The following is a 26,874-nucleotide window of genomic DNA, read 5'->3' on the forward strand; positions in this document are numbered from 1 at the left end:
TTTAGTTTTCTGTGTTTTCTGTGTTTTTTTTTCCATCAACAGAACCAGTCATTCCAGTTATTGAGTCCAGATGTTTTCTCAGAATCCTTACCAGCTGCAACTGAGGAAAAAAATAGTGTGAAAAGATACATCACACTTTTATTGGCATATTCACTGTATTAAAGGGAGTCTACGTTTCTTCCATGTGAAATGGAGCCCATTTGAGGTGAAGCGCAGAGCAGGGGGACTACTAGGTGAGACCTACAAGAGGAACAGGGAGGAGAGGAGCAGACTGAAAACCAATAACTTCTCGAACAGTGACTAGACCCACCGACTAGATAACGTCTAGTTTTGATTTACACTTGGTTGAGTTGTCAAAGTTGGGTGAAAAAAAAGACGAAATGCCTTTACATGATTACCTTTACATTGATTACCTTACATTGATTACCTTTACATTGATACTTACATTGATTACCTTTACATTGATTACCTTTACATTGATTACCTTTACATTGATTACCTTTACATTGATTACCTTTACATTGATTACCTTTACATTGATTACCTTTACATTGATTACCTTTACATTGATTACTTTTACATTGATTACCTTTACATTGATTACCTTTACATTGATTACCTTTACATTGATTACCTTTACATTGATTACCTTTACATTGATTACCTTTACATTGATTACCTTTACATTGATTACCTTTACATTGATTACCTTTACATTGATTACTTTTTCAAAATCCAGTTACATTTCCACTTTGATTCAACGTCATCCCATAGATTATTTTTGTTTAAATTGACATGGAAACAATGTTGATTTAACCCGTTTTTGTGGGTAAGCTCCTTTGAACTGTCTTTAACAGTCACAAGGCTGTATACTTCCAGATCGAAGCAGGCAGTGTGTGAAATTACTCGTGGGGAAATGAAAAGGGTTTTTGGATAAATGACGAAAAATAAGTTCTGTGGTAAACACAGGCTTAGGAGATCTGATACGTTTTGTTCTATGAGATAATCTTCATCGACTAACATCTTTTTTAACATTTTGGAAGCATTTATGTATAAGTTAAAAGCTAAGGACGTGCTATAACTACACCGTATGATGTCACCAACACCTTTGGCAGCGATTACAGCTGTGAGTCTTTCAGGGTAATTCTCTCTAAAAACTTTGCACACCAGTATTGTACAATATTTGCACATTATTTGTTTTGAAAATTCTTCAAGCTCTGTCAAATTGGTTGTTGATCATTGTTAGACAGCTATTTTAAAGTCTTGCCATAGTTTTCCAAGCCAATTTCAGTCAAAACTGGGTCACTCTGGAACATTCAATGTCATATTGGTAAGCTACATCAGTGTTTATTTGGCCTTGTGTTTTAGGTTATTTTCCTGCTGAAAGGTGAATTTGTCTCCCAGTTTCTGTTGGACAGCAGATTGAAGCAGGTTTTCCTCTTAAAAGTTTGCCTGAGCTTAACTCTATTCCATTTATTTTTATACAAAAAAAACTCCTTTGCCGATGACAAGCATACCCATAACATGATGCAGCCACCGCCATGCTTGAAAATATTAAGTGCTGGATTTACCCCAAACATAACACTTTGTATTCAGGACTTAAAGTTAATTTCTTTGCCATATTTATATTTATAGTTTTACTGTAGTGCCTTATTGTAAACAGGATGCATGTTTGGAATATTTTTATTCTGTACAGGCTTCCTTCCTTTCACTCTGTCATTTATGTTAATATTGTGGAGTAACTACAATGTTGTTGATCCATCCTCCGTTGTCTCAGACATTAAACTCTGTTACTGTTTTAAAGTCACCATTGTCCTCAAGTGTGGATGTATTTAGGCCAAAACAAAGGGGGTTAAATACTTGACTCAAGACATTATCATTTTAAATTAATTTGACGAACAAATCTAAATGTCATCCACTTTGGCAGATACAGTACAGATACAGTACAGAGCAGATACAGTACAGAGCAGATACAGAGCAGATACAGAGCAGATACAGAGCAGATACAGAGCAGATACAGTACAGAGCAGATACAGTACAGAGCAGATACAGAGCAGATACAGAGCAGATACAGTACAGAGCAGATACAGTACAGAGCAGATACAGTACAGAGCAGATACAGTACAGATACAGTACAGAGCAGATACAGTACAGAGCAGATACAGAGCAGATACAGTACAGAGCAGATACAGTACAGAGCAGATACAGTACAGAGCAGATACAGTACAGAGCAGATACAGTACAGAGCAGATACAGTACAGAGCAGATACAGAGCAGATACAGTACAGAGCAGATACAGTACAGAGCAGATACAGTACAGAGCAGATACAGAGCAGATACAGTACAGAGCAGATACAGTACAGAGCAGATACAGTACAGAGCAGATACAGTACAGAGCAGATACAGAGCAGATACAGTACAGAGCAGATACAGTACAGAGCAGATACAGTACAGATACAGTACAGAGCAGATACAGTACAGATACAGTACAGAGCAGATACAGTACAGAGCAGATACAGTACAGAGCAGATACAGTACAGAGCAGATACAGAGCAGATACAGTACAGAGCAGATACAGTACAGATACAGTACAGAGCAGATACAGTACAGAGCAGATACAGTACAGAGCAGATACAGTACAGAGCAGATACAGTACAGAGCAGATACAGTACAGAGCAGATTCAGTGCAGATACAGTACAGAGCAGATACAGTACAGAGCAGATACAGATACAGTACAGAGCAGATACAGTACAGAGCAGATACAGTACAGTGCAGATACAGTACAGAGCAGATTCAGAGCAGATACAGTACAGAGCAGATACAGAGCAGATACAGTACAGAGCAGATACAGTACAGAGCAGATACAGAGCAGAGCAGATACAGTACAGAGCAGATACAGAGCAGATACCGTACAGAGCAGATACAGTACAGAGCAGATACAGTACAGAGCAGATACAGTACAGAGCAGATACAGAGCAGATACAGTACAGAGCAGATACAGTACAGAGCAGATACAGTACAGAGCAGATACAGTACAGAGCAGATACAGAGCAGAGCAGATACAGATACAGTACAGAGCAGATACAGTACAGAGCAGATACAGTACAGAGCAGATACAGAGCAGATACAGATACAGTACAGAGCAGATACAGATACAGTACAGAGCAGATACCGTACAGAGCAGATACAGATACAGTACAGAGCAGATACAGATACAGTACAGAGCAGATACCGTACAGAGCAGATACAGATACAGTACAGAGCAGATTCAGAGCAGAGCAGATACAGATACAGATACAGAGCAGATACAGTACAGAGCAGATACAGTACAGAGCAGATACAGTACAGAGCAGATACAGAGCAGATACAGTACAGAGCAGATACAGTACAGAGCAGATACAGAGCAGATACAGTACAGAGCAGATACAGTACAGATACAGTACAGAGCAGATACAGTACAGAGCAGATACAGAGCAGATACAGTACAGAGCAGATACAGAGCAGATACAGAGCAGATACAGAGCAGATACAGTACAGAGCAGATACAGAGCAGATACAGAGCAGATACAGTACAGAGCAGATACAGTACAGAGCAGATACAGAGCAGATTACAGATACAGTACAGAGCAGATACAGTACAGAGCAGATACAGAGCAGATACCGTACAGAGCAGATACAGATACAGAGCAGATACAGAGCAGATACCGTACAGAGCAGATACAGTACAGAGCAGATACAGTACAGAGCAGATACAGAGCAGATACAGTACAGAGCAGATACAGAGCAGATACAGTACAGAGCAGATACAGTACAGAGCAGATACAGTACAGATACAGTACAGAGCAGATACAGTACAGAGCAGATACAGTACAGAGCAGATACAGTACAGAGCAGATACAGTACAGAGGCAGATACAGTACAGAGCAGATACAGTACAGAGCAGATACAGAGCAGATACAGAGCAGATACAGTACAGCAGATACAGAGCAGATACAGTACAGAGCAGATACAGTACAGAGCAGATACAGAGCAGATACAGTACAGAGCAGATACAGTACAGAGCAGATACAGTACAGATATACTTTTTTGCCCCACTGTATATAGTTAGCTAGCTATAGCTACTGAAACAGATGTCCTTGTTTTGGGGGAAGAATATTGTTTGCATCCAATGAGCTAGGCTGCTTTTTTAATGAGCAGCACTGTAGCTGAGTGAGACAACTTTACCAGCATCATAGCATACGTACCGATTAATCCCTGTGACATATGAAATACGAGTGATAGTGTAATCAATGTGTAATAACTATGTAAACAAAAAAGGAATAATGCACTAAATTATTATGTGACGTGCAGTCATATGCAGGTCCTGATTGGTCGACAAGCTTATTTGACACGACAAATAGTGTTATTTTACGTGCATCTTTTTTTTTTCAAAGAGCCAAACGTCGTTCCATATTTCAACGCCATGACAGAGGGCATCACGTCTCCTGCAGGCGCTGCTGATGAGCTTCTTTCTACAGTCAGTTGTTTGAACAGAGCTAGGAGTGTGTGTTCATGTTCCCTAGTTTCAAACATGTTCTCAAATGGCGTTGAAATGGCAGCAGCGGTACGACAACCAGCATATTCATGAGCAATACGGCTTTCCTCAGTACGACTTCCTCGACGACCCACTGTGCTGTCAGACTCAGCAGGCGCATGGGGCTGATATCGCTTGTCTAAATGTCAGTCGTGAAACTAATAGCAGTGACGCTATTACTGTGTAACTCTGGTAGGGCAACATCTGAAAAATAGCCTTTGCTGACATCTAACATGGTTCAATCAGACCGCCATAGTCCCTGTGCCCAAGAACACAAAGGCAACCTGCCGAAATAACTACCGACCTGTAGCGCTCATGTCTGTAGCCATGAAGTGCTTTGAAAGACTGGTCATGGCTCACATCAACACCATTATTACAGAAACCCTAGACCCACTCCAATTTGCATACCGCCCAAACAGATCCTGAACAGCTAATCAAAGGGCTACCGAGACCCCTCCTATACTTTGCTGCTACTCTCGGTTTATTATCTATGCATAATCACTTAAATAACTCTACCTACAGGTACATATTACCTCAACTAACTGGTGCCCCCCCACATTGACTCTGTACCGGTACCCCCTGTATATAGCCTCCACATTGACTCTGTACCGTAATAGCCTGTATATAGCCTCCACATTGACTCTGTACTGTAATACCCTGTATATAGCCTCCACATTGACTCTGTACCGTAATACCCTGTATATAGCCTCCACATTGACTCTGTACCGTAATACCCTGTATATAGCCTCCACATTGACTCTGTACCGTAACACCCTGTATATAGCCTCCACATTGACTCTGTACCGTAATACCCTGTATATAGCCTCCACATTGACTCTGTACCGTAATACCCTGTATATAGCCTCCACATTGACTCTGTACCGTACCACCCTGTATATAGCCTCCACATTGACTCTGTACCGTAACACCCTGTATATAGCCTCCACATTGACTCTGTACCGTAATACCCTGTATATAGCCTCCACATTGACTCTGTACCGTAATACCCTGTATATAGCCTCCACATTGACTCTGTACCGTAATACCTTGTATATAGCCTCCACATTGACTCTGTACCGTAATACCCTGTATATAGCCTCCACATTGACTCTGTACCGTAATACCCTGTATATAGCCTCCACATTGACTCTGTACCGTAATACCCTGTATATAGCCTCCACATTGACTCTGTACCGTAATACCCTGTATATAGCCTCCACATTGACTCTGTACCGTAATACCCTGTATATAGCCTCCACATTGACTCTGTACCGTAATACCCTGTATATAGCCTCCACGTTGACTCTGTACCGTAATACCCTGTATATAGCCTCCACATTGACTCTGTACCGTAATACCCTGTATATAGCCTCCACATTGACTCTGTACCGTAATACCCTGTATATAGCCTCCACATTGACTCTGTACCGTAATACCCTGTATATAGCCTCCACATTGACTCTGTACCGTAATACCCTGTATATAGCCTCCACATTGACTCTGTACCGTAATACCCTGTATATAGCCTCCACATTGACTCTGTACCGTAATACCCTGTATATAGCCTCCACATTGACTCTGTACCGTAATACCCTGTATATAGCCTCCACATTGACTCTGTACCGTAATACCCTGTATATAGCCTCCACATTGACTCTGTACCGTAATACCCTGTATATAGCCTCCACATTGACTCTGTACCGTAATACCCTGTATATAGCCTCCACATTGACTCTGTACCGTAATACCCTGTATATAGCCTCCACATTGACTCTGTACCGTAATACCCTGTATATAGCCTCCACATTGACTCTGTACCGTAATACCCTGTATATAGCCTCCACATTGACTCTGTACCGTAACACCCTGTATATAGCCTCCACATTGACTCTGTACCGTAATACCCTGTATATAGCCTCCACATTGACTCTGTACCGTAATACCCTGTATATAGCCTCCACATTGACTCTGTACCGTAATACCCTGTATATAGCCTCCACATTGACTCTGTACCGTAATACCCTGTATATAGCCTCCACATTGACTCTGTACCGTAATACCCTGTATATAGCCTCCACATTGACTCTGTACCGTAACACCCTGTATATAGCCTCCACATTGACTCTGTACCGTAATACCCTGTATATAGCCTCCACATTGACTCTGTACCGTAATACCCTGTATATAGCCTCCACATTGACTCTGTACCGTAACACCCTGTATATAGCCTCCACATTGACTCTGTACCGTAACACCCTGTATATAGCCTCCACATTGACTCTGTACCGTAATACCCTGTATATAGCCTCCACATTGACTCTGTACCGTAATACCCTGTATATAGCCTCCACATTGACTCTGTACCGTAATACCCTGTATATAGCCTCCACATTGACTCTGTACCGTAATACCCTGTATATAGCCTCCACATTGACTCTGTACCGTAACACCCTGTATATAGCCTCCACATTGACTCTGTACCGTAACACCCTGTATATAGCCTCCACATTGACTCTGTACCGTAATACCCTGTATATAGCCTCCACATTGACTCTGTACCGTAATACCCTGTATATAGCCTCCACACTGACTCTGTACCGTAACACCCTGTATATAGCCTCCACATTGACTCTGTACCGTAATACCCTGTATATAGCCTCCACATTGACTCTGTACCGTAATACCCTGTATATAGCCTCCACATTGACTCTGTACCGTAATACCCTGTATATAGCCTCCACATTGACTCTGTACCGTAACACCCTGTATATAGCCTCCACATTGACTCTGTACCGTAATACCCTGTATATAGCCTCCACATTGACTCTGTACCGGTACACCCTGTATATAGCCTCCACATTGACTCTGTACCGTAATACCCTGTATATAGCCTCCACATTGACTCTGTACCGTAATACCCTGTATATAGCCTCCACATTGACTCTGTACCGTAACACCCTGTATATAGCCTCCACATTGACTCTGTACCGTAATACCCTGTATATAGCCTCCACATTGACTCTGTACCGTAACACCCTGTATATAGCCTCCACATTGACTCTGTACCGTAATACCCTGTATATAGCCTCCACATTGACTCTGTACCGTAATACCCTGTATATAGCCTCCACATTGACTCTTTACCGTAACACCCTGTATATAGCCTCCACATTGACTCTGTACCGTAACACCCTGTATATAGCCTCCACATTGACTCTGTACCGTAATACCCTGTATATAGCCTCCACATTGACTCTGTACCGTAATACCCTGTATATAGCCTCCACATTGACTCTGTACCGTAATACCCTGTATATAGCCTCCACATTGACTCTGTACCGTAATACCCTGTATATAGCCTCCACATTGACTCTGTACCGTAACACCCTGTATATAGCCTCCACATTGACTCTGTACCGTAACACCCTGTATATAGCCTCCACATTGACTCTGTACCGTAATACCCTGTATATAGCCTCCACATTGACTCTGTACCGTAATACCCTGTATATAGCCTCCACATTGACTCTGTACCGTAATACCCTGTATATAGCCTCCACATTGACTCTGTACCGTAATACCCTGTATATAGCCTCCACATTGACTCTGTACCGTAACACCCTGTATATAGCCTCCACATTGACTCTGTACCGTAACACCCTGTATATAGCCTCCACATTGACTCTGTACCGTAATACCCTGTATATAGCCTCCACATTGACTCTGTACCGTAATACCCTGTATATAGCCTCCACATTGACTCTGTACCGTAACACCCTGTATATAGCCTCCACATTGACTCTGTACCGTAATACCCTGTATATAGCCTCCACATTGACTCTGTACCGTAATACCCTGTATATAGCCTCCACATTGACTCTGTACCGTAATACCCTGTATATAGCCTCCACATTGACTCTGTACCGTAACACCCTGTATATAGCCTCCACATTGACTCTGTACCGTAATACCCTGTATATAGCCTCCACATTGACTCTGTACCGGTACACCCTGTATATAGCCTCCACATTGACTCTGTACCGGTACACCCTGTATATAGCCTCGCTTGTTTTCTTTACTGCTGCCGTTGAATAATTTGTTACTTTTCTACTTCTTTTTTTCTTAACTTCTTAAAGCAATATTGGTTAAGGGTTTGTAAGTAAGAATTTCACTGTATTGCCTACACCTGTGGTATTCGGGGAATGTCATATTTTTTTGTGAATGTGGGTTCATCTCTGTCAAAGAAAAGAGAGAACACTGATGTAAATCCCCTGGATTAAATTAAGTGACATTTCCCTTCTCTGGTTCAGTTTGATCCTGCTGTAATGGAGGTGATGGAGGTAATAGGTAAATTAAAGATATCAGCAGCAGGTCACGATGAGATTTGTGCTTCTTTGGTGAAATCAGTGTCTTCCTCAATGACTGAGCCTCTAACATATATCTTCACCAAATATATGCATACCGGCGTTGTTCTTAAGGACTTGAAAATTGTCAAAGTTATTCCATCTATAAATCTGGGGATCCAAGACCTTTTACATATTATTGACCAATATCTGTGCGGTCATAATTCTTCTACAATCCTAGAGAAACATTTGAAATCCACAGTGTATTCTATGAGGACCAATATGGTTTTGGTAAAAACTACTCCACAGATGTGGCTCTTTTACAACTTGTGGACAAAATCTTTACAGCCCCGAACAACAAAGAATACACTCTCTGTATCTTTTTAGACTTATCCAAAGCGTTTGATCATGAAATATTACCTACTAAATTGCATTACTAAGGTTCTCATGATTATACACATATCGGTGTTTATGTGAGAGAACAATGTGTTTATACAAGCGGCTGCGAAACTGCCAGTGCAAAGATATCCTTTGGTGTGCATTTCGCTACACCTGCAACAACATCTGTGGTACAGGGTAAGCCACAGGGTTGGATAATTTGACCTTTGTTATTACTCATCTATATCAATAACCTGACTGCTGGGTCTTCTACCATACTAATCTATATCAATAACCTGACTGCTGGGTCATCTAACATACTAATCAATATCAATAATCTGCTGGGTCTTCTACCACACTAATCTATATCAATAACCTGACTGCTGGGTCTTCTACCATACTAATCTATATCAATAACCTTACTGCTGGGTATTCTACCATACTAATCTATATCAATAACCTGCTGGGTCTTCTACCATACTAATCTATATCAATAACCTTACTGCTGGGTCTTCTACCGTAGTAATCTATATCAATAATCTGCTGGGTCTTCTACCATACTAATCTATATCAATAACCTTACTGCTGGGTCTTCTACCATACTAATCTATATCAATAACCTTACTGCTGGGTCTTCTACCATACTAATCTATATCAATAACCTGCTGGGTCTTCTACCATACTAATCTATATCAATAACCTTACTGCTGGGTCTTCTACCATACTGATCTATATCAATAACCTTACTGCTGGGTCTTCTACCATACTAATGTATTTCAATAACCTTACTGCTGGGTCTTCTACCGCGCTTCCCATTCTCTTTGCTATAGAATACCAATTTGATTTTATCATATGAATTTTGACTCAATAATTAATGAAGCCAATGCAGGAAAATGTTCTGAATGGTTACAGATAATGTCTATCTTTAAAAATGGTAAAAATCCAACTTTATTATTTTCACTAGTAAGAATAAGAAATATTACCCCCCAAAATGAGAGCCAGAATCTCAATTGGTGTGAATGAAACGGACCAAGTCACATCGACTAGATTCCTCAGAGCTCTAATTGATGATTTATAACAGGAAAGATCACTACATTTTTCTGTAGCAAAGTGATGAAATCTATTACCAGAAAGATGAGTGGTTTGGTTCATCAGGCGTGCTTCCTAGCTCTATACTACAGCTTAATATACCCATATCTCATTTACTGTAATATTGTATGGGCCAGTACATACAGAGCATTTGGAAAGTTTTCAAACCTTGAATTTTTCCACATTTTTGTTACGTTACAATCTTATTCTAAAATAGATTAAATTAATTAAACATTTTCCTCAACAATCTACACACAATAACCCATGACAAAGTGAAAACAGGTTTTTTAGAAATGTTTAGGTAGAAGACCCAGCAGGTCTTATTATAAATTTTTAAACTGAAATACCTTATTTACAGAAGTATTCAGACCCTTTGCTATGAGACTCGTAATTGATCTCAGGTGCTTCCTGTTTCCATTGATCATCCTGGAGATGTTTCCACAACTTAATTGGAGTCCACCTGTGGTAAACTCAATTAATTGGACATGGTTTGGTCCCACAGTTGACAGTGCATGTCAAAAACCAAGCCATGTCGAAGGAATTGTCTGTAGAGCTCTGAAACAGGATTGTGTCGAGGTACAGATCTGGGGAAGGGTACCAAAAATGTCTGCTGCAATGAAGGTCCCTAAGAACACAGTGGCCTCCATCATTCTTAAATGGAAGCAGTTTGGAAACACCAAGACTCTTCCTAGAGCTGGCCGCCTGACCAAACTGATCAATCAGGGGAGAATAACCCAATGGTCAATATGACAGATCTCCAGAGTTCCTCTGTGGAGATGGGAGAACCTTTCATAAGGACAACCATCTCTGCAGCACTCCACCAATCAGGCCTTTTATGGTAGAGAGTGGTCAGACGGAAGCCACTCCTCAGTTAAAGGCACATGACAGCCTGCTTGAAGTTTGCCAAAAGGCACCTAAAGACACTCAGACCAGGAAAAACAATATTGTCTTGTCCATTCCACTGCTTTTAACTCCTTCAGGGGACGAACAATTTCCCTCCTCCTCAAAATCACGCAGACAAACACATCATAGGAAAGAAGTTTGACAAGAACTCTAAAAATCACAATGACGACTTCCTCTCCAGAATCGTTTAATATTTGACAGAAAGGTATTTTTCCATCATGGTGCCAATACAGTGTTGTAACACCAAGGTAAAATCATCATCAACATATCTACTCTGTATTGCTGATGACCAAACACTTACCCTGTAGGGCAGTAAGGTGACACCCTTGATTCAGACAATTATAGCTGACTGAAGACCTTGATTATTACAATGTTTCGGCAGGGCTGTATTGAAACCCTGCACTTCCAGTAGTTCTCCAGGATCCTTGGTTCAATTGTATAGATCACATACACTCAAGATGGCAGCTGAGAGTCCTGTGTGGTCAGGGTGGATGGTTGGGGGAGAGAGGGACATCACTGGTAGGAGCTGGGACTATGACTGAAGCTGTACTGGAGCTAGTTATGGAACTGGGGTTAGGGCAGGGCCTGGGGTTAGGGCAGGGCCTGGGGTTAGGGCTGGGGTAAGGGCTGTACCTGGGGTTGGGGCCTGGGGTGAGGGCTGGGCCTGGGGTTAGGGCCGGGGTAAGGGATGGACCTGGGGTTAGGGCCTGGGGTTAGGGCTGGGTCTAGGGTTAGGTCTGGGGTTGGGGTTAGGGCTGGGCCTGGGGCAGGGCCTGGGGTTAGGGCAGGGCCTGGGGTTAGGGCAGGGCCTGGGGTTAGGGCTGACCTCTGTGTAACCATAAGAGCCACTATTGTAGGCCCTGGTGTCGCCTCTACAGGCACCATATGTAAATGTGGGCGGAACTAACATTACTGGTGCCTGGTTATCTACTAAGGTGGGGACCACTTGGTGCTGCACTGGGGGCAGCAGTGACTGTGGATTGATCATGTCTAACAGGGGACAACTCTAAATTTGGGCCTGAAGTCAGCCCGGTGAGCCCTACTCCATTCACAGCCTGGGAGAGGGAGGAAGGCACCAGTGGTTCTGAGGCTGGGGTGGAGGGTGAGGCAGCTGCTAGTTTAACCTCGGTGGAGGAGGGGGTGGGGGGTGAGGCAGCTGGACCCAGGTCTGCAGAGAAATCTAAAACAGCAGGCTTTAAGACTGAGGCAGCCATCACTGATACCTCTGAAGCCGTCATAGCCTCACTTGTCCCCGGGGCAGGAGCGGAGGCTTTACCCCCGGTTGTGGCTATAGGTAGGCCTTGATCAGCCAAGTCAGGTGTCCCCTCCAGTGCACCTGCAGCCTCAGCCTCTGCTGTGACCAGCTCAGCGTTCTTCTTCTCCATCTCAGCCATGCGGCGCTGCACCATCCCCGGCATCAGGTTGACATAGGTTCCCATCAGACGGTGGTTGGAGCGGATCAGCTTCCCGGCACAGCTGTCTGCACAGCGCTCCTAGAGGAAGGGAGGATAAACACAGGCTGGGTGTTAAACACATCTCATTCTAAATACCGAGTCCTTCAGTATCACTGAAATCTAACAGTACAGCTCCCACTATCTTATTATTATCAATTTCTTTCAACCAATCATCAGTCATTTGTGTCAGTGCTGTACATGTTGAGTGCCCTTCTCTATATGTGTGCTGAACGTCTGTTGTTCATTTGTTTACAGAGAAATAGCATTGTATTTGGTCAAACACCATTTGTTCCAACAGTTTGTTAAGAGCTGGCAGCAAGCTGATAGGTCTGCTGTTAGAACCAGTAAAGGCTGCTTTACCGCTCTTGGGTAATGGAATGACTTGTGTCAGTGCAGTACATGGGGGGTTCAGGAGAGGGTGGAGGGTGAGGCAGCTAGACCCAGGTCTGCAGAGAAATATAAAACAGCAGACTTTAAGACTGAGGCTAAGACTAAGACTCAGGCCCTCCAGGCCCGAGGACAAAGACTTGCCTCCAGGCCCGAGGACAAAGACTTGCCTCCAGGCCCGAGGACAAAGACTTGCCTCCAGGCCCGAGGACAAAGACTTGCCTCCAGGCCCGAGGACAAAGACTTGCCTCCAGGCCCGAGGACAAAGACTTGCCTCCAGGCCCGAGGACAAAGACTTGCCTCCAGGCCCGAGGACAAAGACTTGCCTCCAGGCCCGAGGACAAAGACTTCCCTCCAGGCCCGAGGACAAAGACTTCCCTCCAGGCCCGAGGACAAAGACTACCCCTCCAGGCCCGAGGACAAAGACTACCCTCCAGGCCCGAGGACAAAGACTTCCATCCAGGCCCGAGGACAAAGACTTCCATCCAGGCCCGAGGACAAAGACTTCCCTCCAGGCCCGAGGACAAAGACTTCCCTCCAGGCCTGAGGACAAATACTTATCATACCTACTGTGAAGCATGGGGGTGGAAACATCATGCTTTGGGACTGGTTTTCTGCAAAGGGACCAGGACGACTGATCCATGTAAAGGAAAGAATGAATGGGGCCATGAATCGCGAGATTTTGAGTGGAAACCTCTTTCCATCAGCAAGGGCATTGAAGATGAAACCTGGCTGGGTCTTTCAGCATGACAATGATCCCAAACACACCGCCCGGTGTGGAGTGGCTTCGTAAGAAGCATTTCAAGGTCCTGGAGTGGCCTAGCCAGTCTCCAGATCTCAACCCCATAGAAAATCTTTGGAGGGAGTTGAAAGTCCGTGTTTCCCAGCAACAGCCCCGAAACATCACTGCTCTAGAGGAGATCTGCATGGAGGAATGGGCCAAAATACCAGCAACAGTGTGTGAAAACCTTGTGAAGACTTACATAAAATGTTTGACCTCTGTCATTGCCAACAAAGGGTATATAACAAAGTATTGAGATAAACTTTTGTTATTGACCAAATACTTATTTTCCACCATAATTTGCAAATAAATTCATAAAAAATCCTACAATGTGATTTTCTGGATTTTTTTTCTTCTCATTTTGTCTGTCATAGTTGAAGTGTACCTATGATGAAAATTACAGGCCTCTCTCGTCTTTTTAAGGGGGGGAACTTGCACAATTGGTGGCTGACTAAATACTTTTTTTGCCCCACTGTATATAAAGTGCATTTGGAATGTATTCAGACCCCCTTCACTTTTTCCACATTTTGTTACGTTACAGCCTTATTCTAAAATTGATTTTTTTTTTCTCCTCATAAATCTACACACAATACCATCACAATACCCTATAATGACATCACAATACCCAATGACATCACAATACCCCACAATGACATCACAATACCCCATAATGACAACGCAAAGAGGTTTTTAGAAATGTTTGCAAATGCTTTAGAAAATAAAAAACAGAAACACCTTATTTATTATTTACATAAGGATTCAGACCCTTTGCTATGAGACACGGAATTGAGCTCCGGTGCATCCTGTTTCCATTGATCATCCTTAACTCTGGGATATGTGGGACGGTAAGCGTCCCACCTGGCCAACATCCAGTGAAAATGCAGAAATTCAAATAAATTACTATAAAAATTAAACTTTCATGAAATCACACATGCAATACACCAAATTAAAGCTATACTTGTTGTTAAGATGTTTCTACAACCTGAATGGAGTCCTCCTGTGGTAAATTCAATTGATTGGACATGATTTGGAAAGGCACACACCTGTCAATATAAGGTCCCACAGTTGACAGTGCATGTCAGAGCAAAAACCAAGCCATGAGGTCGAAGCAATTGTCCGTAGAGCTCCGAGACAGAATTATGACGAGGCACAGATCTGGCAAAGGGTACCAAAAAACTGTCTGCAGCATTGAAGGTCCACAAGAACACAGTGGTCTCCATCACTCTTAAATAGAAGAAGTTTGGAACCACCAATACTCTTCCTAGAGCTGGCTGCCCAGCCAAACTGAGCAATCGTGGGAGGAGAGCCTTGGTCAGGGAGATGATCAAGAACCCGATAGTCACTCTGACAGAGCTCCAGAGCTCCTCTTTGGGAGAACCTTCCAGAATGACAACCATCTCTGCAGCACTCAACCAATCTGGCCTTTTTGGTAGAGTGGCCAGACGGAAGCCACTCAGTAAAAGGCACATGGAGATTGCCAATAGGCACCTAAATGAGTCTCAGATCCTGAGAAACAATATTCTCTGGTCTGATGAAACCTTGGCTTGAATGCCAAGTGTCTTGTCTGGAGGAAACCTGGCAACATCCCTATGGTGAAGCATGGTGGTGGCAGCATCATGCTGCGAGGGATGTTTTTCAGCAGCAGGGACTGGGAGACTAGTCAGGATCAAGGGAAAGATGAGCAGAGCAAAGTACTGAGAGATCCTTGATGAAAATCTGCTCCAGAGCGCTCAGGACCTCAGACTAGGGGCGAAGGTTCACCTTCCAACAGGACAATGATCTTAAGCACAGCCAAGACAACACAGGAGTGGCTTCGGGACAAGTCTCTGAATGTCCAGACTTGAACCCAATCAAGCATCTCTGGAAAGACCTGAAAATAGCTGTTCCGCGACGCTCCCCAGCCAACCTGACAGAGCTTGAGAGGATCTGCAGAGAAGAATGGGAGGAACTCCCCAAATACAGGTGTACCAAACTTGTAGCATCTAGTAGACTCCAGGCTGTAATCTCTGTCAAAAGGTACTTCAATAAAGTACTGAGTAAAAGGTCTGAATACTTATTTAAATGTGATATTTCAGTTTTTTATTTTTAATACATTTGCACAAATTTCTAAACCTGTTTTTCCTTTGTGTGGGGTATTGTGTGTAGATTGCAAAGAGAAAATCTATTTTAGAATAAGGCTGTAACGTAACAAAATGTGGAAAATGTCAAGGGGTCTGAATACTTTCCGAATGCTGTGTGTGTGTGTGTGTGTGTGTGTGTGTGTGTGTGTGTGTGTGTGTGTGTGTGTGTGTGTGTGTGTGTGTGTGTGTGTGTGTGTGTATGTGTGTATGTGTGTGCACGTGTGTGTATTCATTCAACAGGCTACATCCGTCAATACAAAAACTTTGAATGAGGAACCGATTTTGCCCTCTCACCTAAAAACAACCATCACTACACCACTGGGTAAAGACAGAGCCAGGTCCCTGAGGAGTTGATCTACCGAGCCCCATCTCTCACCTACAGCCATGTAACGAGCCAGGCCTCACCTCGTCCATGGTGAGACTTCTGTAGTTGAAGTTACTGGTGCATCTCTGGAAACAGATCTCTGTCATACGGTTGTAGACCATCAGAAAGTCCCGTAGCTAAAAACAACCAAATATAGTGATCAACACACACAAAAAAGCCTCGTCTTGGGAGTCATCACATGGCTACATCTATAACATGTACGTTGATGAAAAAACATGGTCACATTGAGATGAACTTACGTTTCGTATTTGTGCTTCGGGCTCCATGGTGTAACGTCCTGTCCAAATCGGCTAGTTAGCTTCACTAGCTTTGCAATGGTTAGCGTTGAAATATCTTGCCAGCCTCTACGTTTATATTGAACTGAAAAAGACGTCTCCGCACGATGTGCAATTCATGTATGAATACGTCAAAACATATAATAGTTACAATGTAGAGAACATACAACCCGAAAATAATCACGTTGATATGACAGAAAAGAGTAGCTTGACATTCAGGTTAGTACTATACGGTATCCCTAGGACGTACCTTCTTCTTCTGTGGTGTTATGCCGGTCCGCAAACAAACGTTAAAGGTGCATGCCGCCACCTACTGTATGGGTTATGAACTGAGGGGGAAAAAATCCATTGCGGGAATGGGAAAAAACAAATAGAACACAAAAAATAAAATACATCCTTAAACCCATCCCACTCCTTCAGTCATAGTCCAGATCACATCCCTATACAGACTCAGGGGCCTGTGATGAAGGAGTCCCAAATAAACGTTCAGCCACACCCACAATGCCTCTTTTCTCCTATTTCCTCTCTGCTCTGTGCAGTTTATAACCAATGCTATAAACAATACAAAGTCCACCTTTTTTTAACATGTCAGGATCCTGTTGGCGAGGAACATTTACAGATGTCTAATCCAACTACCATGGTTCGTTCAACGTTACTCCCTTCTTCCACTCTTCTCACCGCTGTCAGATAGGAGACAAGCTGGACAGCCCTTATTCTCAACGCCTCTGGATAGGAGAGGTCAGCCAGAGTCAGCCAGCCTGTCAGTCAGTCAACCAGCTACTCAGTCAACCAGCCACTCAGTCAACCAGCCAGCCAGTCAACCAGCCACGCAGTCAACGACCAAGTCCATATTATGTCAAGAAAAGCTCAAATACGCAAAGAGAAACGACAATCCATCATTACTTTAAGACATGAAGTTCAGTCAATACGGAATCTTTGAAAGTTTCTTCAAATGAAGTCACAAACACCATCAAGCGCTATGATGAAACTGGCTCTGATGAAGACCACCACAGGAAAGGAGGACCCAGAGTTACCTCTGCTGCAGAGGATAAGTTCATTAGAGTTACCAGCCTCAGAAATTTCAGCCCAAATAAATGCTTCACAGAGTTCAAGCAACAGACTCAACATCAACTGTTCAAAGGAGACTGCATGAATCAGGCCTTCATGGTTCGAATTGCTGCAAAGAAACCACTACTATTTAAAAAAAACATGTTACCTTTATTTAACTAGGCAAGTCAGGTAAGAACAAATTCTTATTTACAATTACGGACTACATCGGCCAAACCCGGACGATGCTGGGCCAATTATACACCTCCTTATGGGACTCCAATCACGGCCGACATTAAGGACAACGGTTGGCCGGTTCTCATTGGCCGGTTCTCATTGGCCGGTTCTCATCCATATAAAACAGATGTTCCAGGCGATTCAGCCCGCTGGACTCCAGGCCACGAGTGTGGAACTAGATGCCCATAATGGACCTAACCAGTAAATGGCGGTGCCTTTCTGGCCTGCGAATTGCTTTTGAACAAATTGTAACGCCAAATGTGGCCCTCGAGCCAAAATTGCCTACCCCTGAGAGGTTGGGTAATGGCTGAATAAATGCCATCTTGGTCATACTCACTAAGCACCCAACAGAAGTGAAAATGGACTCCCAGAAAAGATTGGTTTGAAAACCTTGCTAATGCATCAATACAGCCGATCTTCACGTTCAATAATTCCCCTACGAATAGAAGCTTTTATGTTCCATGATTGGTAGATTTGAAGACCATGCTTTTGTTAGAGATTAAATTCTGAATTGACCAACAAGTATCAGGAACTGTGCCAATAGTTCTAATAAGGACCAGTGAGACAGTTACCTCTAACCATGTTTTAACCATTAAGTCAGAGATCTGCACCAGTGAAATGTAACGGCATGGTGTTCAGGGTTACTGCATTAAATGGGAAAGCAAGTCAGCTCAATTGAACATTCATTTGAAACAGCCTGTAGGGAATGGCGTGCCATAACCAAAGTAGCTCGTCAATAGTATTCAAATGGGATTGTGCAAGAGATCATGTAACAGGGTATGATTAAAGTTGGAGGGGGTTGTGCCACTCAAAAGCTCAGGGGGTGCATGCTACATGTATATAATTTGCTGAAGGGAGCATCTGATTTCACCTACCGTAGTAGGGGCACGAATCAAATGACCTTTACTGGCCCAACTCTTAAAGTTAACCAAGATAAGTAGACATGCGCCAACTATGTTTACTTGCCAGATAAGTGGCTTGAGATCAAGGTTTAGTTACAGAAGTCAATACCTCTTGACAATGTGCTACATTTGGTATGAAATAGCACCATGTGTGCTGCCTGTAATATCACCCCCCCCCCCCCCACAGATGGGTAGGAATCTGATACCACCCTAGTAAACAATGAAACATTACAGTGGAGTTGATAAACTTGTCAGCTGACCCAAAAGTGCAAAAAATATATTTATTAATATTCCAAAATCATGTTGTATTTTAACACTGGACATCCTGTAGGATTATTAAAACCGGAAGGTCTTCTGCACATCCTGGGTCTTGAAGGCAAAGGTTGTGTCAGTGGCTTCCGTGGCTTCAGTCTGCAGACCCTCAGGCTCCTCCTGGGACATTGCAAGATGTTAGACTCACCTAATCAATTCGATTTTAAACTACAAATTGTAATAAAAAATTGTTCTAGGGCTCTGTCTGAAGTGTAAAAGCAGTCAACTCAATGAATTCTCAAGCAAAAGGTAATTGGAGGAAGAGTAGCATTGCACCGAGGGGGGGGGACATGAGGGATCAAGGACTTGACTGCTTCAACACCTTTCAGACAGCGACTACTTCCAGGTGATATTTACTGACATCAGTGAAGAACTTCTCTATGAGAGCCTGGGCAGTACGGTACACGGTGTCATTCTCATGGTTCTGTAGCATCTCAATCTTATCCAGGCCTCCCAACTCCTCAACCAGTAGACACAGCTTATCAGTCTCACCCATCTTCTCTGCTGCCTGGAACAAGAGGGGATGAGAGAACATAATGAGGTTTTACAAGGTAGCTCCTCAAACAGACTGCTTCTCCGCTGCCTGGGAGAGAAAGCGGGTCACCCCCTAAACTTTAAAAGTAGCAGCAATCACGAGGCATCTCACCATGAAGAGGTTGTTGATGGCATCCAATATGACGAGGATGGTCTTGGAGTCTTTGACAGTCAGTAGGTTGAGGATGGCCTCCAGGCCTCCTGATTGAACGAGTTGGATAACTTGCTCCACAGTGCCCCCGCTGGTGAAGTTAGTTATGGCCCACACCGCCTCCCGCTGAGTCTTAAAGTCCCCCTGGGAAAACACCAGATATAGGGGATTAGACTGGGGTGGTTAGTCGTGACCCACACTGCATCAGTCACTGAGATACGGGGTAAGTGATTATGCCCTTTACAGTAGAGTTGAGTCCATCAAATTGCCACCTGTGAGTGCATCTAATGTGGAGCGAGTGGTGTTTAACTACCATTACATAGCGGTATCCTCCTGTACAAATTCAACCCTGAGTAGATCTACAGCTAGCCAGCTTCACATTCCAGGGTTCATCAGTACCGCGACCTAGCCAGCTTCACATTCCAGGGTTCATCAGTACCGCGACCTAGCCAGCTTCACATTCCAGGGTTCATCAGTACTACGATGTGGCTATTGCCTCTCGCAGGTTGTAACTACACGTCCCACAAGGCTAGTCGAATGCTGAAACATTAAAACTAAAGTGAGGCTTTTAGAAGTTAGTCTATTACAGATTGTTGATACTTGAGCTGATGAATGGACAAACCTCCCACTCCTGTCGATACATTTTATTATGTCTTACAAAAGTGTTACTGCATGAGGCTTTAAAACATTGTATTTGAACTATTTAAAAAAAATCTAATATTTTTAGTCAAATGAAAGCGATGATAAGTCTTTGAAGGAGACGGACTCTGATTTGGTCCTCAACTAATTACTCAGACACTTCATTCAGGGTAAGTAGAGTTGTTGTGAAGGATTCGTTGCCATAGACATGTACCTGGCTAAAAGGTCAGCAGCATTTGTATGACCGTTTATCCCGTGTTGAACTCAGCCAGCTAACTTCTGTGAACTTAAACCTGCTTCGGAGGACACTTCTGGTCTATAAGTGCAGGCGGTAGACTAGTGGTTCCCAAACCTCTCCTCCAGCCAGCCATTCCAGAACTAGCCCATCTGATACAACTTGTCAACTAATCATCAAGTCCTTGATTAAGGTGTTCTAGTTCAGGGCTACAAATACATTGTAACGTCTGGGGGTTCCAAAGGGGAAGTTTGAGAAAGCACAGGTGAGTCGCTGCTGTATCAGTTGGCTAGTGTGCAGGTGTAGTGAGGTGTCACCAACGTTGCGTAGCAGGTCAATAAGCGGGGGCAGCAGGCCACAGGTGAGCAGTTGTTGTATCTGTTGAGCAGGACCAGCAGCGATGTTAGATACAGCCCAGGTTGCCTCCTTCTGAACGCTGGGTTTGCTGTGTCTCATTAAACTAGGCAGGACAGACAGCACCCCGGCGTCGATGGCCACCTGACAGGAATACAATTATTAAAGTCAAAGTTCAAATCAAGCTTACAGGTAGTTCAGTATCCTCGCCACCGGATCAAAATAATGTTTCCTAATGAACTACAAGACAAATGGACAAAGCTTTGTAATCATAGTGTAGTAGCCAGTTAAATGTAATTACATTCTCATCAAGGGACTATTCATTAACTGCTAAAGCTTTCAGGCAACCATAAAACCACTGGCTAAGTGCTGTGAAATGTGTTTTTACAGGGTCAGCCAGAGTACAGCAACCTGGAACAGGTTTGTGTCAAGTGCCTTGGTCAAGGTCACAGACAAAACCGGTTGCAAGAGCTGAGGAGATGAACAGCAACTACAGGTCAAACACTAACTGCTAAAGTGTATCAGTCCATAGTTAGTCACCTGAGTCTGGATGTCTGAGCCACTCACTATGTTCCCTATGGAGCGCAGAGCTGGGGTCTGGAGAGGGAGAGAGAAGCTGGAGTTATTTTAGAACACCACAGGCCTTCAGATGTGGTGTTTAGAGTGGCCACAGCGAGCTCTGGGTCAGTCCCACCCGCCACAGCGAGCCCTGGGTCAGTCCCACCCGCCACAGCGAGCCCTGGGTCAGTCCCACCCACCACAGCGAGCCCTGGGTCAGTCCCTCTGACAGTAAAGGAGCACTAGTCTTTTAAAGACACTTTATTTACCACCACAGTGAGCGCCTCAAAGCTCATGAGGGACACCAGACGGGGGACAATACCGGTCTGGACCACAATATCGATACGGTCGTTGGCACCATCAGTCAGGTAGGAGACGGCCCAGCATGCATCACTCAAGATATCCTGATCACTCAGGTGGAGGAGCTGAATCAGAGAAGGCAGCACCTGGGGGAGGAAGTGTACACTTCTAGATGAGGAAGTAGAGAACCGAGTGCAACAGTGTGTGTTTGTGGAGGTTACCTGTTGGACAGCAGACAGGGGAGGGAAGGGGTTCTTGTTCCTACAGAGGTTAGACAGGGTCCATGTCAAGTTACGAAGGTACCCCACCTGGAGAGGAGAGAGGAATTGTAACCAGTTCAGGAAACTGAAAATGGGGGGGACAATATTCTATAATTTAGGGTAGGAACAGAATGAATAAGTCAGTAATGTAACAGAACGTGGAATAAGTCAAGGGGTCTGACTACTTTCAATACACTAATTCCGCAGGCCTAATTCAGCACTGGGCATCTTATGACATGCATTAAAGCCAAGCCTCCACCCTCACCTGCATCTTGCTCCCTACTCGTCTGGCCAAAGCATGAACAGTCTTTTTATTTTACTAGGCAAGTCAGTTAATAAGTTCTTATTTTCAATGACAGTAAATAGCTTGCCCACTCCATAGAAAAGCTGCACTAATTGTGAAATCTTAAAGTTTGAGTCAGAAGAGGTTAAGAATTGTATTTTACGGGTCAGAACAGAAGGAAAACAATTTGTTAAGGAACAGAATGTAAAATTGGTTCAAACATGGCAGGTGACAAAGGTGCCAAACCATAACGTTAAGGACCCTACAGGTGGACGTTAAGGACCCTACAGGTGGATGGGAACTTACAGGTGTGTCTGGGGTGATTCTAGACAGCAGAGCAGGGATCACGTTACATTCTATCAGAGTATCTCGATACGCCGGTCCATCACCTGAAAACAGGAAAGGGTCTTAACATGTAGGCTTTTGTTCAAGCACAGTGGACCTCATGTTTCCTGGGCTCGGTGTTACCTGCTATGTTGCCCAGGGCCCAGACAGCCTGCTCACTGATGTGCAACATGGGGGATGCCAGCAGAGATATGAAAGCTGGGACTGCACCATGCTCTACCACCTGTAGAGGGAGACATTACACCAGTCAACTACAGCCAGGCCAAGCAAAGGCTACATCACATGGGTCAAATACAACAGGTGTAATAAATGTTTACTTACAAGCCCTAAACAATGCAGTTTAAAAGGCTGGCACCACTTGTGCCAGCTAGAGGTTTCTGAGCAGTGCAACAGTTTGGAAAGAGATATACACACTGAAAACAAACGTGACCGAGTTAATTCATAAGGAAATCAATTGGAACGGTAGTAAACGCTATTCTATGGGTTTCACATGATTGGACAGTGGCCCAGCCAATCAGAGTGTCTCCCACCCCCCACAAAAGCACTTTAGCTAGATACTCGGTTTCATCTGTCAGGGTGGCTGTTTCAGACTTCCCCCCCAGGTGAAGCAGTCCTGGGCTGCCACGTTTACATGTGGTCTGCCATTGTGAAGCCGGTTGGACATACTGCCAAATTCTAAAATGATATTGAGCGGCTTATGGTAGAGAAATTAATCTTAAGTTCTGGCAACAGCTCTGGTTGACATTCCTGCAGTCAGCATGCCAATTGCACTCACCTCAACTTGAGACATGTGGCATTGTGTTGTGACAAACAGCACATTTTACAGTGGCCTTTTATTGTCCCCAGCACAAGGTGCACCTGTGTAATGATAATGCTGATTAAACAGCTACTTGATAAACCATCCACCTGACAGGTGTGGCATATCTTGCCAAAGGAGAAATGCTCACTAACAGATGTTAACTGTGTGCACAACATTTGAGAAATAAGCTTAGAAGACTTCTAGGATCTTTCATTTCAGCTCATGAAACCAACACTTTAAATGTTGCGTTTATATTTTTTCAGTCTAGTACGCTTTCACCACCAAGAGGGACTCACCAGGTTAGCCGAGCCCCAGCAGGCCGAGTGACTCCACAATGTACCTGAAGCAATGGTGAAAGCCCAGGGCTATGTGTGCACGCACCTGTTGTGTGTGCCAGGAGGTCCCCGAGGCGATGTTGGTTAGAGCCCAGGCGGCTTCAAACTGCAGACTGGGGTCATCATCCCTTCCTAGGAACTCAACAAATCTGGATAGCAGCCCTGCCTCCACAATCTCCTTTAGAGGGGGGTTACACTCACGGGACAGCAGCTTCCTATGGGGGGGGGGGGGGATGAGTTACCCCTCGTCCCTGCAGGTCTCGTCAACCTAGTCCTGTAATTAATGTATTCGGTGGTGGTATCCCTCTTCCCCACGGCCATTGACTGTTTCTAATACATCAATGTTAACGGTACAGTGTTCTCTTGCCAGTGGACATGATTATGACCTTACCCCATCTTCAAACCATAATTTGACTGACTGGTCTAAATCGAGATGCACAGCAAAGACTTATCAAAACAGTTGAGAAATGAGACCGCTGCCAAAGTGTCAACCAGAAGAGGTCATGCAGGTCAGTTGGTAAGTGCTGCTGGTAACACCAAAGTCAGGGTCAATTACCTAAGGAACCAACCCAATGCTGGACCTTACCTGGCAGCCTGACATCCTCTGGTCTGTCTCTCCTTGCAGTCACTGTTCACATGACCAACAACCTCCTCGATGGTAATCGCAGTCACCTGGAGACAAAGCATGACAACCATAATATTCTACAGAAATAGTCCTGCAGAGGTGGAGTCATTCCCTTTTAAATAGTAATTCAGGGGCAATTTCAAGTCAGTAAACTGACATTCAATAAAAGAATCCCCACAATACTCTGACATGTAGTTTAGGAATTTGAGGTTACTTCCTGAATTGAAATTGATCAACCTTGACCAGATCTGCTTCCCAAATGGCACCCTAGTCTCCACTAGTGGCCATAGAGGCTAAAGGTGTAAACCATGTACAGAAGGGTGTTATTTGGGATGCTGTTTTACCTTTGATAAGCCAACATCCTGGAGGTGCCAAGACAACTTATAAACTGGGTGGTTCGAGCCCTGAATGCTGATTGGCTGAAAGCCATGGTATATCAGACCATATAAAACAGGCATGACAACATGTATTTTTACTGGTTTAATTATGTTGGTACCCAGTTTAATAGCAAGGCACCTCAGAGGTTGGTGGTATATGGCCAATATACCACAGCTAAGGGCTGTGTCCAGGCACTCCTCGTAACATCCCTTAGCCATGGTGATTGATTGTAGGCCACAAATGACTGTTAACTAGTGATTACTTTAAGGTACAGTTTGCCATCAAGCCATGAATTAGATTCCTCAGACGTTTCAGCACGTGCACAAACACCATTCAAGTCATAAGTCAATTTTAGCATTTCACACAATGCCCAAAAACGTTCAAATCCTCTAATACCAATCACGTCACTTGAAAGGGTTTGGTACTCCACTTGTTGATAAAACGTTAAATGTGGAGACAAAATACGGATAGCCAGGGTCACACTTTGTCCATAGACTTCACCGCCTAGGTAAAATGAATAGTCATTGTAATTTGGGAGAACAATCCCTTTACTGTAACAACTCATCAAATATGTACCTCGTGGTTGTCGGTGTTCAACTCCGGTGACTGGTCCGCATCCTCCGGTAGAGTGGTAATGTTCCTCCTCTTGAGGAAGTTTTCGTTCTTCGCGGCTTTACGCAGCTCTACGCACTCCGCGATCCGCCGCTCACGGAGCTTCTACGGACAAAAAGACATCGATCAGGCTACAATCAGGCTTCTTCTCTTTTTTTAACTCGTCAAATTCTCGGAAAATCGTTACGATTGGCGGCTATACGTGCGGTCATCCTGTAAGGGAGTTGGAGGGGGGAAACGATCCAAAACCGAAATGTGGAAAAAAAAAAATGCAGAACAAAAACAAAAGGGAAGGACCTTCAACTAGGCAGTTTGGAGAATCAAAGTCCAGGCTACGGAGCTGACTTACCGACGGCTCTTTTCCCTTGTTCTTGAACTTGCTCAGACGGTCATCAGTAGTACTCGTGGTGGGCATGTTGACCGTTGGGTTAGTTTAGACGAACAACGTTCTCTCTTTGAGGCACAACAGCCGAATGCCTCCTGTAGGGTTGTCAGGAGTTTAAATACATCTTCAGAAGGATGACAGGTGCATCTCCATACTGGTGATTTATAGTGACGCTCCTCCTAATTCTTTCCCCGGTCAATCCAATGGTGTGCTTGATTGAGCTCGCCAGTGGCACCGGTGAGCAAAGATCCCGCTTGAAAACCAATGGAATGCCCCATTAGTGCACAACCCGGTCCATATCAAACACATACATTTTGTGAAACGGTGTCTTTTTCTTATATTTACAAACTCAATACTCTGTTTTAAGTATTTCATAAACCTACTCTATATTACTAGTCAAACGCAGTGTTAAAGGCCCAGTACAGTCAAAACGCTGTTTTCCCTGTGTTTTGCATCATATTGTACAACAGTTGATGAAACTAATGCTGTAAAAGTGTTCTGATACAGTGCCTTCAGAAAGTATTCACACCCCCTTTTTCACATGTTATAGCTTGAATTAAACAATTCGATTTTGTGTCACTGATCTACACACAAAGTTATCATTCTAAAAAAATATATATTCATAACAAACGTAACACTGAAATGTCTTGAGTCAATAAGTATTCAAACCCTTTGTTATGGCAAGCCTAAATAAGTTCAGGAGTAAAAACGTGCTCAACAAATCGCATAAGAAATTGAATGTGTGGGGTGCAGATTAAACTACAAAGACCAAGGAGGTTTTTCAATGCCTCACCAAGAACCGATTGGTAGAGGTATAAAAATGCAAAATAGCGTTGAATATCCCTTTGAGCATGGTGAAGTTAATAATTAGGCTTTGGGTGGTGTATGAATACA

General features: G+C 43.8%; 2 protein-coding genes across 2 annotated transcripts; both read right to left on the bottom strand.

Moving 5' to 3' along the window:
• Positions 1-11,457: 11,457 nt before the first annotated feature.
• Positions 11,458-16,956, bottom strand: timm10b (translocase of inner mitochondrial membrane 10 homolog B (yeast)). Its single transcript, XM_020474978.2, has 3 exons — positions 16,654-16,956; positions 16,435-16,530; positions 11,458-12,780 (listed from the first exon to the last, which is right to left on the bottom strand). Exons 1-3 carry the CDS (start codon positions 16,678-16,680, stop codon positions 12,211-12,213), a joined length of 693 nt encoding a protein of 230 aa, XP_020330567.1. The 5' UTR covers positions 16,681-16,956; the 3' UTR covers positions 11,458-12,210.
• Positions 16,957-19,142: 2,186 nt separating this feature from the next.
• On the bottom strand, positions 19,143-26,252 carry kpna7 (karyopherin alpha 7 (importin alpha 8)). Its single transcript, XM_020474974.2, has 13 exons — positions 25,945-26,252; positions 25,560-25,700; positions 24,567-24,652; positions 24,027-24,195; positions 22,970-23,069; positions 22,808-22,890; positions 22,180-22,266; positions 21,928-22,104; positions 21,641-21,697; positions 21,068-21,244; positions 19,834-20,016; positions 19,549-19,695; positions 19,143-19,307 (listed from the first exon to the last, which is right to left on the bottom strand). The coding sequence occupies exons 1-13, from the start codon at positions 26,008-26,010 to the stop codon at positions 19,212-19,214; spliced, it is 1,569 nt and encodes a 522-aa protein (XP_020330563.1). The 5' UTR covers positions 26,011-26,252; the 3' UTR covers positions 19,143-19,211.
• Positions 26,253-26,874: the final 622 nt, after the last annotated feature.

Source organism: Oncorhynchus kisutch, linkage group LG28 (assembly GCF_002021735.2).
Source record: "Oncorhynchus kisutch isolate 150728-3 linkage group LG28, Okis_V2, whole genome shotgun sequence".
Taxonomy (NCBI): domain Eukaryota; kingdom Metazoa; phylum Chordata; class Actinopteri; order Salmoniformes; family Salmonidae; genus Oncorhynchus; species Oncorhynchus kisutch.

Coding starts and splice junctions, on each gene's coding strand:
- timm10b (XM_020474978.2), bottom strand. CDS start 16,680: ATGGAGCCCGAAGCACAAATACGAAAC. Junction 16,531..16,653: donor CCGAAGCACAAATACGAAAC/GTAAGTTCATCT, acceptor GGTTGTTTTTAG/CTACGGGACTTTCTGATGGT. Junction 12,781..16,434: donor GAAGTCTCACCATGGACGAG/GTGAGGCCTGGC, acceptor CCCTTCCTCTAG/GAGCGCTGTGCAGACAGCTG.
- kpna7 (XM_020474974.2), bottom strand. CDS start 26,010: ATGCCCACCACGAGTACTACTGATGACCGTCTGAGCAAGTTCAAGAAC. Junction 22,891..22,969: donor GGCCCTGGGCAACATAGCAG/GTAACACCGAGC, acceptor TCCTGTTTTCAG/GTGATGGACCGGCGTATCGA. Junction 19,308..19,548: donor TAGAGAAGTTCTTCACTGAT/GTCAGTAAATAT, acceptor GCAATGTCCCAG/GAGGAGCCTGAGGGTCTGCA.